At 37.0% G+C, this 12,107-nt stretch overlaps 2 protein-coding genes across 2 annotated transcripts; both read left to right on the top strand.

Annotated features, from left to right (window-relative positions):
• The first annotated feature begins 8,845 nt into the window (after positions 1-8,845).
• Positions 8,846-10,367, top strand: LOC145821607 (uncharacterized). Its single transcript, XM_082918142.1, has 2 exons — positions 8,846-9,169; positions 10,167-10,367. Exons 1-2 carry the CDS (start codon positions 8,846-8,848, stop codon positions 10,365-10,367), a joined length of 525 nt encoding a protein of 174 aa, XP_082774268.1.
• A 21-nt stretch (positions 10,368-10,388) lies between these two features.
• LOC114283372 (uncharacterized) lies at positions 10,389-11,347 on the top strand. The gene is made up of 3 exons (XM_082918141.1): positions 10,389-10,511; positions 10,719-11,216; positions 11,309-11,347. The coding sequence occupies exons 1-3, from the start codon at positions 10,389-10,391 to the stop codon at positions 11,345-11,347; spliced, it is 660 nt and encodes a 219-aa protein (XP_082774267.1).
• The last annotated feature ends 760 nt before the right edge of the window (positions 11,348-12,107 follow it).

Here is a 12,107-nt window from a genome sequence, read left to right as displayed (position 1 = left end):
TGTTCCAGTCAACCGGCCGGACATTCGGCAGGACGTTCGGGAGGATGACCTGGTAGATCCAAGTCGCGCTTTTCAAAATTCAAAATTAAAAAAAAAACTCTCTTCTCCATACAGAAGCTTAAATGAGTTTTGCAATGTTATATTGGAATTAATTTTTCAAAATTTTAACCAAACAAAGCATTGAAAACAACTCTGGAATCATGTTTCCAGAGCTGCTCCAAACACAGCCTTAGTGTCTTTAGTAGATAAAAAAAATAATGAGTTTAAAGTAAATTTATTTGGAGAAATTATAATAAAAATTTCATGGTTTGATTGTTATATAACAAAATAAAGAGTAATTACAGTAAATCCCCTCAACTAAAGAGTAAAAATTTATTCATAAAAATAAGCAAAACTGATAAATTTATCATTTAATAAATTTATCAATAAAACTTAATAAGTAATAAGTCCTAACAATAAGACCTATTGGTAATTTACTCAATAAAATTTTTTTTACAAAAAAGTATTTATGATTTTTCAAATCATAAAGAACCACCTATATTTTTAATAAATTTTAGAAAATATCTTTGAAAAACAATTCTAACACATTTTTGTTGTGATAACATAAATGAAAAGTCATCATATATAACCCTTCTATTATAACCCTTTTATTATAACTATCACAGCAAAACTATCCATAATTACCCAAAGTCCAACACTGACAATTAACCTTGAGAGCCAACAGTTTCATGGGTTGCATATTCAAGAAGCAACCTTGAGAAGCCATCCATTAGAAAGATTTGATAATGTCTAAGCGTTGGCCTCATTTTCATGCGCAAGAAATATTGAAAAACTTGGCAAAACCTTGAAAATCATGAGAGGAGAGAATTGTTAGCTCCTTTTTCAGTATCTTATAAATTATGTAGCCTTCGTTTAGAATGTGAGTTGATTTTTTTGATTTTTTAACTATTTTAATCTAAGGTTAAAAAGTCTTGTTTGTGATAGATATTTTGATTTTTGTGAGAAAAAAATAAAAAATAATTATGGTTTAGATATAACATTTCGTCCTATTCACTTTTTAGTCTATTTTATCTTTTTATGGCTAAAATAGTCAAAGCCTTCGTTTGGGAAGAAGAGTTGGGTTGAGTTTGGGGCTATTTTAGTCATAAAAAGACAAAATAGGTTTTTTAGTTCAACAAGACAAAACATCACACCCAACCCATAATCCTTACATTATTTCTTTCACAAAAAGTCAAAAAAATCCTTCCCAAACGATACTTTTTAGCACCAGGCTAAAATAGTCAAAAAGTTAAAAAACCAACTCACTTCTCAAACGAAGCCAAAAAAGATTATGCCAAACATCGCCTTCGGCCATGTTTGGAAATTTAGATTTTAATAAAAAGGCAAATACACAATATCATTCTATTTGTTTATGACTTTTTATAAAAAATTAAAAAATTATTAAGGAAGTCAATTCCCAAATAAACCTTTAATCATATCAGACTCGGGTTGTTTTGAGAAGATAGTTAAAAATTGATTTTTTGAGTTTATTTTTTATTTTTTTTTAAAGAAAGGGCATAAAAAATAGGAAATGGGGTTATTACTGTGCTAAAGGCACAACAGTCTGTTGGGCCTCAATTTGAGGTGCATTATGGGCTTATTTTTATGATCTGAATCGTTCATTTCGTAAGGTTTGTTAAGTACTTCTGCCTATCAAAAATCATTTTAATCGAATATTAATAACTATATGATCAATAACCAAAAAAATAAACAATGAGTTTTTCTTTTGAGAAATAGCATAAACAATATGCATTATAGCATAAAAAAATATTCACCAAAAAAAAATAGTATAAACAATATGCAATTCGATCATATAATTATTGATATTCAATTAATATGATTTTTGGTAGGCATAAAGTACTCAACAAACCTTACAAAATGAATGTTTCAGATCATAAAAATAAACTCATAATGCACCTCAAATTGAGGCACAACAGTCACCGCTGTGCCTTTAGCACAGCAGTGACCCTAATTCCTAAAAATATGAGAAATGATGTGACTCAAAATGAATTAAAAGTTGAAAATATAACTTTTAACCCACTTCCCAAATGTTGGAATTGATCCCTTCTCATGCCATGTAACAGTTAGAAATTTCTATTTATTTTCCAATTGACGACTTTGGAAAAAAATAAGGGCTGTAAAAATATTTTGAAAATGTGTTTGGTGTTGTTAGAGCTGATGATGGCGGCTGAAAAATAGAATAAAATAAAGAGAGTAAATTACTAACAGGTCATTAAGGTGGTGGCAGAAAAATAAAATTATAAAAAGAATAAATTATTAAGAGGTCTTATTTTTTGAATTTATTACCTATTTATTAATCAATCTTTCTTATTTTTATGAATAAATTTACAGTAATAAATTTATTTGTCAAGACCTATAGATAAATAAATCTAATTAATAAGACTGATTGGTAAGTGCCTAAAAAAATTATAAATAGTAAAATTTATACACTTCAATAATTAAAATGTTAAACTTTTCATGATTTTATAAATTTTTTTACTATAAGTATTTGCCTTTATTTTGTTTTGTTTTTTTTGGAGGAGGGGCAATTTTTAGTTTTTTTGTTAGACAAAAAAATAATGGGTTTAAAGTAAATTTTTTTGAAGAAATTATAATAAAAATTTTACTGTGTGACCGTTATAACAAAATAAAGAGTAAATTACAGTAAACCACTCAACTATGACTGGTGTTGGGTGGGGGTTTGGATTAGCAGACTTCCGTTTGGGTTTGTGGGTGATTTGGATGAATTTCAAAAAAGAGTTGGACATGTAGGTGTTAGCGGTGGAAGAAACAGGAACGGTGAAACGGTGGTGCTAGATTGGTCAGTGTTGGTTGCAACTTAATCTTTTCTTTTCTAGTGGTAAAAGTAGTTGGCCAACAACTCCAATTTCTAATCCTGCCATGTATTTCTTTTGGGAAATTTTACTATACATACTCTGCACTCCTAAATTATATCATTTTTTTTTTAAGAGTTAATATTTGCTCCCATCTAATTACTTTGGCCTACCCACTTCTTTTAACCCCCACTTAGTAAAATGCTCCTATATTTTTTTCGGGAGCTTCTATTTGCACACACCCAATCCACTCTATGTACACACTTAATGATATTTATTTTTATTACAATTTTATTCCTAAGTGAAATTACTATTTTGGACATTATACACAATTCAAATAAACAAACGTTCTCATTGCACATCCACACTCCACATCCACATCATGTTGAAGCTGTTGACGCTCCAAGTCCATTGTAGCTACTCCTTCTTCCATACTCAGTTCACATTCCATCCTTTACATTCCATCTCCATCCTTTGAAACCCTTCATTGTTAGCTTCCATTCATTAGTTCACACACTAAACACCATCGTAGCTTTCCATTAGTTTACACACTAAACCTCATCCTCATTAATCGTTGTTATGGAAGATTTCTCTTTTGAAAATTTAGATTTTCATAAGCAAATAAATGTTTATGAGAAAGATAGCCAAAGAAATGTGAGTTTTGCAATGTAAAAGTCTTCTTCTTTTTTTTTTTCTTTTTTTTCTTTTTTTTCAGCGCCTTTCGGATAACCATGGTCGAAATATATCAATTTATTCGGCAGTCTATTACCGAAATAATTATGTAATTTCAGAAGTTGTTGTAGACACCCCATTTTTAACCGCGCCTTAAGAATTGGGCACTACTGATGTTTCATTTGGTGGAGAAAGGTGTGCAGGGAAAAAGTTCAGTTTCTTCGGCAATGGGAGAGTCAAATCTCAACTTCATACCCCATTTTGGACCAAAGCTATTTTGAATGGTTTTTAAACCTTAAAACCCTCTCTTTCAAAACATTTTTGAATTAAAGTTTTTACAATGTTCCGAGGCTCACATTTTGTTAAATGTTGCGCTTTTTAGTAAACCGAGTCAGGGCAGAGTGGAAATGAATGAAAGAGAGATGAAATCTTTGAAAAATCTTTCAAAACACCTTGTTTAGGAGTTTGGAGTTGAAGAAAAGAGGAGAAGAGAGAAGAAAACTAGTTTGGGAGAAGTTCGGCATGAATCCGGGTAGGACCGAAACTGCGCGGCTTCACCGAAACGGGCATAACTCTTTGTACAAAAGGAATTTTGATACAATGTTGGCACCGGTGGAAAGATTACTTCCGAGGCTTCATTTTTCACTCAAGAATCTCCTAAATACAAGTCCGGATGGGGGAGATATGGTTGGTTGAAGTAGGGCATCAATCTGGTTGGACCAAATCTGCGCGACTTCACCAAAGCAGGCATAACTTTTTGTACAGATGGAATTTTAATGCAAGGTTTGCGCCATTGGAAACCTAACTTCTGGGGCTTCAATTTGGACACCTGGACGACCACTTTTGAACTTCTCAATCACTGGCCGACCACCTTTCTTTCCGGCAGACCATTTTTTTGTCCTGAAAAACCAGAAAAAGTAGCAGGCCGACCAGAAAAGGTGGTCGGCCGACCACCTGAACCCTTTGAACTGGTCGGCCGACTAGCAAAATTGGTCGGCCGACCACTTGAACTGGTCAGCCAGTTTTTTCCTTTTTTGACTCATTGAGTTGAAGCCAGCTGTGCCAGCTGGAAGCCTCAGAATGCATCCTCCATACACGTGTATGGAGGATGTTTAAGCTTGGTTTTTAGCTTCCTTAAGAAGCTTTAGATCCTCTCCTCTATAAAGGAGGGGCTGAGCTTCCATTGCAAGGGTTGAATCCTTTGGTTAAGGCATACATACACCCTCCTCCATAACTCTCCATTCCAAGCATCAAAATCCCATTATTCTTGGCCATTTTACACTACACCTCATAGCCTACCACCTCCACCATCCATTCAAGAATCTTGGAGGTCATTTGCAGAGCTTGAAGAGTCACATTTTTGGTCCAGAAGTTGTTAAGGGTCGGCTCTACAAGGGTAAGTCTCTATTTTCTCCATTTTTGCATTATTTTGCTCCATAGTTTAGCCTTATTTGAAAGTATTTTTGGACTTCGACATAAACTGAAAAAAGTCTTGTTTTGATCTTCTAAACATGTTTGTTTCAGAACTTTTTTTTGTTTGGGGTCATCTTCCCCCTTGTATGCTCCATTTCCTCATGTTTAGGGCTATGCATTAGAGCATTTGCTTTGGCCTTGGTTTGGCCTTTTGGCCATTGAAATCTAGTGGATTTTCAGTGGCCAATATGTGTTTTTGAGCTTCAAAATCAGAAAGGGGTGACCCTCTCACCCCTTGTCCTCTTTACTAACATTGTTGGCCTTCCAAAGGGGCTCCATCTTGCATGTTGTGAAATCACATTTCAGGCCCTATTTTGTGAGTTTTAAGGTCTTTCTTGACTCTGTCCGGAGCCCCTTTGGCCATATTTTATGTCTATGATGCATGTGTAGAACAATCCCACTCAAGGCCTTTCAAAGGGTCTTTCATTTTCATGCTTCCTAGGTTGATTTCAGGGCCTTTTTGGTGAGTTTTAGGGCTGTCATACTCTATTTCCAGAGGTGGTTTTGCCATCATTGATGTCCATCATGTAGGTGTAGAGTAACCCCTTGCATGGCCTTCCAAAGGAGCTCATCATTTTTGCATGCATTTACTGAGTTTCAGTGGTTATTTGGGCATATTTTGGCATGGCATACATCTATTTTTGGCTGGTTTAATGAGCTTTCATATGCTTCATATAGTTGTAGAACAACTCATGGTTCACTAGCTTTCTTTGCATGCTTTGTGGGCCCTTGATTTTAGCACTTTTTGGCCATGTCATAAACTGATATTGTGCTTATTTTGGACTTCCCTAGCTCTGTTTTTGGGTCTCTTGATTGAATGATGTTTGTTTTGCATGCTTGTAGTTCAATACCCATGCTTAACTTTGAGATTTGAGGTCCATTGCATGCATGTGCTGAGGTGTGTTCATGTTTTGAGGCCATTTTACATCACATTTCAGAGCCTATATGAATGCCATATTGCCATATTTTCATCTCTTTAAGTGTGCTTGAGAGTCGGGCTTGAATGCCTTGTTTACCGACTATTGAATGAGCTCCATTTTCATGCTTGTTGAGCCACCATTTTAGGCCAATTTTTCACTGTTTCAGACCTACCTAGGGTCTGTTTGGGGTTAGTTTTTCCTTTGGTGCATTGCTTTGGATACCTCTAGTGTAACGCACTTCACTAGTTTCGGTACCCGAGCCCCCTAGCTTGCATTGTGTGCCATGTTTGCATGATTCGGGACCATTGAGCATCATATTTCAGAGCTGTAAATTGCATGTTTGTATGCCATCTTTCATCCCTTGCCATGCTTTGGTAGAGTGGTATTTCATGCCTTAGGTTCGGTCCTTGGCATTCATGCATGTGTGCATGCATCTCGATTCCCTCATTTTCATCACATGGCCACTGATGTGAGTGTGGCTGAGGTCCACTCACATTGGTATAAGTCCATCTTGCATCGAGCATGCCATGTAGTTCATGTTGTTGCATGTTTAGTCTTTGCATTGCGTATGCTAGGTTGTTAGAGCATTGTGTACGCCATGTTACATCGAGCATTGTGTATGCCATTTCATAGCATTACGTATGCTAGGTTGTATGTTAGTCGCATTGTGTATGCCATCTCATTTGCATCGTGTTTGGGATAGGAGTTAGCCTAAGCACGGGAAACGAGGGACGTTTCGTACTCCGAGTGACGGAATGTGTCTCAATTCCCGGTCGCTGACACTCCGGATTACCCATGATGGAGTTTAGGTCTTGTTGTGCTTATACGTGCATTCATTTCACATCGAGCCGTGCAATTCGCCCTCTCGGCCATCATGTATCGAGATGCATGATTGGTGGCACGAGGATCGAGGACTACACTCCCTGAAGAGTAGTCATGCATACATATGTGAAAATACTTTGCCATGCCCCTTTCTTGCTCTCTGTTGCAGCAAATCAGAAATCAATAACCTTCTGGAGCTTCGCGCGACATTCCAGGATTAAGCGTAAACAGAGGCGAATCGGGGCCTCCCAATGGATTTCCACGCCAAGCAATTCAAGCATGCATCTTTCATCATTCGGAACAGAGCCGAGGCGGTCCATAACTTGCATGCTAATTTACTTGCTTTTCTAGTTAAACTGTTAATTAATTAGGGTTTTGTACTTATTCGGACTGTAATTATTATTCGGACTGTATTATTTATTCGGACCCTCCGAGCGAGGGCAATGCTGTAATAAGTGTGCGTGAGTGTGATGTATGTCTTCCAACCCCACTTCTTTCTCCCTTTTATTTACCAGCTTATGATGGTTAGATTAGGGCATGTTTCAATTAGCATACTTATGCTTGCATGTTTGCATCCATTCATTTGTTTTGCATGCACCGGGCTCGGCGCATCATACTAACTGCATTATATTTCAATTCCGAGTTGAATACTTGTTAGTTGTAGCATTTCACATGCCATCTTTAGAATAGCCGAGCCTATTGTAGTCGCATTCCTGCATGTATTGCATTAGGCATTTCAGCATAGTTAGGATCATGCATAGATTCCTAACATAGTTTCTGTTTTGGCTTGGAGTACGCGGTAAGTGTTTATGCTTTAGCATCCTTGCATGTGTGTGAGTGACTGCCATGATATCATGCTTACCATGAGGCTATGTGCTTACGTGATATACCTGCCTGAATGCCTGTGGGTGAAGGTTGGATTATCTGAATTGGAATGATGCATTGACTGTGAGTTTTAAACCCACTTGAGAGTGGCAAATCACCTTATTTCAAGCCCACCGGAGGGTGGCAAATCCACATTTTAGCCTACTTGCGAGTAGCAAACCGTTTTCAAAACAAACATGAGATGTTTCGTTCCAATTCAGGCGACCCAGTCTATGCTTGTATGCTGTGCGCATCACATAGTAAATCTAGGCTAATAACCGGAATATGAATGCATAATGTTTTCAAAACTTGATATCATGGATAGTAGAGGCAGATCTTTGATCGGGCGAGCGGGGGTGCTTACGAAGTGACTTTTCCCAATCGTACCCAAGTTCCCGAGCCGAGGCAACTTTGGTGATGATGGACACGTGGCCTTAGGCAACGAGTCAGGGTTTCCTAAATTTCCCAAAATAAAATATTTAGGTAGCGACTCTATATCTGGCAAAGCAGTCCATATTTGGCACTTCTTTCAAAAAATCTGTTTTCAAAAACGATTTGCCGGATTTGGATTCTTTGATGATTCATCGGTCTTGCATTGCACTCTGCGAAATTAGATACAGGACCGTGACTTTGAGTCCTGAACTGTGGTGAGCCCAAATGAACAGAACGGGACTCATCCTCCCGGGACGTTCGGGGACGTCTACAGTTGTCGTCCGAAATAATTTAAATTTTACGAAATTCAACTTCCGACCTAGTAAAAATAATTCGAACAACTACATTCGAACAGTGGCAATTTGTTCAACATTGTACTTCCGAATGAAGTAAATTTTTTTTTCCCATTTTATATTCCAAATTTGTAAACTGTATACTAAATTTGCAGTTTCAAATTGCAAATTTATCTTTATAATGCCATTTCAAATTTGTAATGCTGTACAAAACATGCAGGAATATATGTCAACTTAAGGAAGTCAGGTTTGCGAGGATAGTGTGTTGGATTACACTACTCAATTCACAACTGCATAGGTTCACTTTACGAAATTATAATGATCGTGTTTTGAATTGCTCAACAAATGTAAATGTTTGATAATATTTGTTTGACTTTTGTAGGTATTCAAAAGTAAGGATGAATTGCTCAACTGGGTGCGTTAAGTTGGAAAGAGAAATGATTTGGTCATTGTAATCAAAACATCAGACTATGGTGGAGGGAAAAAAAGACCAAGGATGTATCTTGCTTGTGAGAGGAGTGGCCAATATAGAGCGACAAAGAAGTTAAAACATGATGGTAACAATACATCAAGAATAATTGGCATGAAGAAGTGTGGTTGTCCTTTTGATATGAGGGCTCATAGGTTTACCACAAATGATGAATGGACATTGATCGTAGTATGCGGATTGCATAACCATTCACCTGCAGAGCACTTTGAGGGACATTCATATGCGGGGAGGTTGTCAAAGGATGAGAAAGCATTGTTAATGGATATGTCAAAGAGCATGGTTAGGCCAAAAGAAATCCTAGTAACCTTGAAACAGCGAGATGCCCTCAATGTAAGCACACTTAAAACCATTTACAATGTATGCCATCGAAACAGGGTGGTACAGAGGGCTAGAAGATCACAAATGCAACACTTATTAGGTGAATTAGCCAAGTATAATTACATTAAGCGCCATCGATGTGAAGAGTCCACGATGATTGTGATAGACTTGTTTTGGGCACATCCTACCAGTTTGGACTTATTTCGGTCTTTCCCACGTATATTAATTATGGATTGCATATATAAAACCAACAGATATCGTTTTCTTCTTCTTGAAATTGTGGGAATGACATCAACTGAAATGACTTTCTTTATAGCTTTTGCACATTTACAGTATGAGAGGGTCGATAACTATGCGTGGGTGTTAGTAACATTGTGTGATGTCATGGATGGTTTTGTTTTGCCAACAATTATTGTCACTGACAGAGAGCTAGCCTTGATGAATGCCATACATAAGATATTCCCGAGTGGCAGACATTTATTATGTTGTTGGCATATCAGTAAGAATGTATTGACCAAATGCAAGAAAATGTTTGAGACACAGCAGAAATGAGAGAAGTTCAACCATGAGTGGAACTCTTAAGTGTATTCATCTTCTGAAATTCTATACGACGAGCGTCTTAAATCATTACTTAAGGAATTCATTAGTTATCCTGATGCAGTCAACTATGTCATGGATACTTGGTTGGTTCCTCACAAGGAGAAATTTGTGGCGGCATGGACAAACACGTGTATGCATTGTGGTAATGTTACAACCAACTAGTAAGATTACTTTTGTTCAATAAGTTATTAATAAGTGCTATGTACTTGATTTTTATTTGACTTACATTGAATTGAATAGGGCTGAGAGTGCACATGCAAAAATTAAAAGACAATTGGATTCATGTCAAGTCTCATTTCAGGCATCATTTGAGAAAATACACAGTCTGCTTGAGTTGTAACACACTGATATTAAGGCTTCATTTGAGAAAAGTCTAACTGTTGGGCAACATCAATTCAAACCTTCTCAGTTCAGGGAGTTACGGGGTAATGTGTCTATCTCTGCATTAAAGTATTTGCTTGTAGAGAGTAAGAGAGTCAATTCCATTGGTATTGATGCTGAAGCTTGTGGATGCGTCCTTCGCCACACTCATGGTTTGCCTTGTGCCCATGAGATTGCTGACTACATCAGACAAGATCATTCTATATCACTTGCTACCATACACTCATAGTGGAGGCAACTTTATATCTCCATGTGCAACAAAGAAGAGGAAACAGAGGTGACTTGCCATGCAGAAGTAGAGTTATTTGTGAAAAGGTTCAATGAAAGTGATAAAACCATGCAGTTAGAGCTTTTGAAGAAGTTAAAAGAGATTGTATGTCCGGGAAGCACTTTTCTTGTTGAGCCGGAGGTGAAGCCCAAAACACGTCCTCGGGATCATAAGAAGATCAATGTTTGTACCCGTCGTGACCCGTGTGCATTTGAGTTGCTGTAATCTGGACATGATTCTTTCTCACCTAGGAACACTCATATCACTACATTAACTTCTACTCTAGAAATCAAGAAAAAATAACTTGTTAAGGGAAAGGAGAAGGTGCGTGCGAAGGGGAAGGTGTACATTACCAGAACAGTAAAACCTGGTGCATATGTTGATGCTTTCCCTTTTGGGTTAAAACCATACATTAAGTTTGCCAAGGATGTAGCCATAGAAGGGATTTGTGGTTTCAGGGCTATAGCTGTTTTAATTGGTCATATAGAAGATGATTGGGCTCAGGTTAGGCGTGATCTTTTGGGTGAGCTGCACACACACAAAGAGGAATACATTACACTTTATAGGTCCTATGAAAGGTTTGAAGAATTGACAAGCATATTGTCATACTTTGAAGACAGTTCTGGCTACTCACATTGGATGATTATGCCAGACATGGGGCATCTTGTTGCATCGTGCTACAATCTTATGTTATACCACTTGTCATTGCAACAATGTCTCACCTTTTTACCTCTTAGAACAGTGCTAGTACCTCAACTTGATAGACGTGAGATTGCCATTAGGTTTGTCAATGGAAATCATTTCGTCCAGGTATAAGAGAAACTTATCAATTTGTGCATGTACAAGAAGTTATGAGGTATGACCACTAACTCAAGTGACATTTGGTACATGTTTTTTTGCAGCTAGGCCATCCAGTTCCTTCTATAGCCACTAATTGGTGAAAATGCCGTCACCTTTGCATTGTCGACTAGGATGATGCATATGTGCGCCACATTCAGCATTTCAAGGACATCATTCATGATATTGTAGCTACTCGAGAGACATTTGATGTTGTTGATGTCGAATGACACATGTATGCATTTGACAATGTTAGAATTATGGAAGAAATTAATGGATGTGTTTTTTGATGTTGATATGTTCTGTGACATGGATTGAATGTTATCAACCATTGTTACCATTCCATTTTAACAACAAAATATCATTTACAAAATCATTGACCATTGTTACCATTCTATTCTAATAATAAAATGTCATTTACAATGTTATCAACCATTGTTACCATTCCATTCTAATAAGAAAATATCTTTTATAATGACATTAAAAGATGTGTAAAGCAATGTCATCTTACAAAAAACACCATAAAAAATTCATCAACTGACAAATAACATGTCACGAATCAACTGTATGCCTACGACTAGGCTTATGACTGTATGTCAATGTCAGAGATGAAAAGCGACCTCCAGTACAACTAGGTCCAGTAGAACTAGGTCTAGCTTCGTCAATGTGTTGACCTTCAAGGACATGCACCATAGCCTCGATAGCCTAGAAAAGTCGATGAGGATGTCGAATCTCGTCTTCATAACCAACCTGAATGATATGATGTGCAATCCTAAGTGCATGTGCAATACACTGCATTTGAAAAGAATATCACATTTTAGGGAACATATCAGAAAAGCAAAAGTAAGTTACAAATGCATAAAA

Source organism: Camellia sinensis, chromosome 3, assembly GCF_055761805.1.
Source record: "Camellia sinensis isolate YWXY chromosome 3, ASM5576180v1, whole genome shotgun sequence".
Taxonomy (NCBI): Eukaryota; Viridiplantae; Streptophyta; class Magnoliopsida; order Ericales; family Theaceae; genus Camellia; species Camellia sinensis.
Note: the sequence above shows the minus strand (reverse complement) of the source record. Positions and strands in the feature narration are given on the sequence as shown.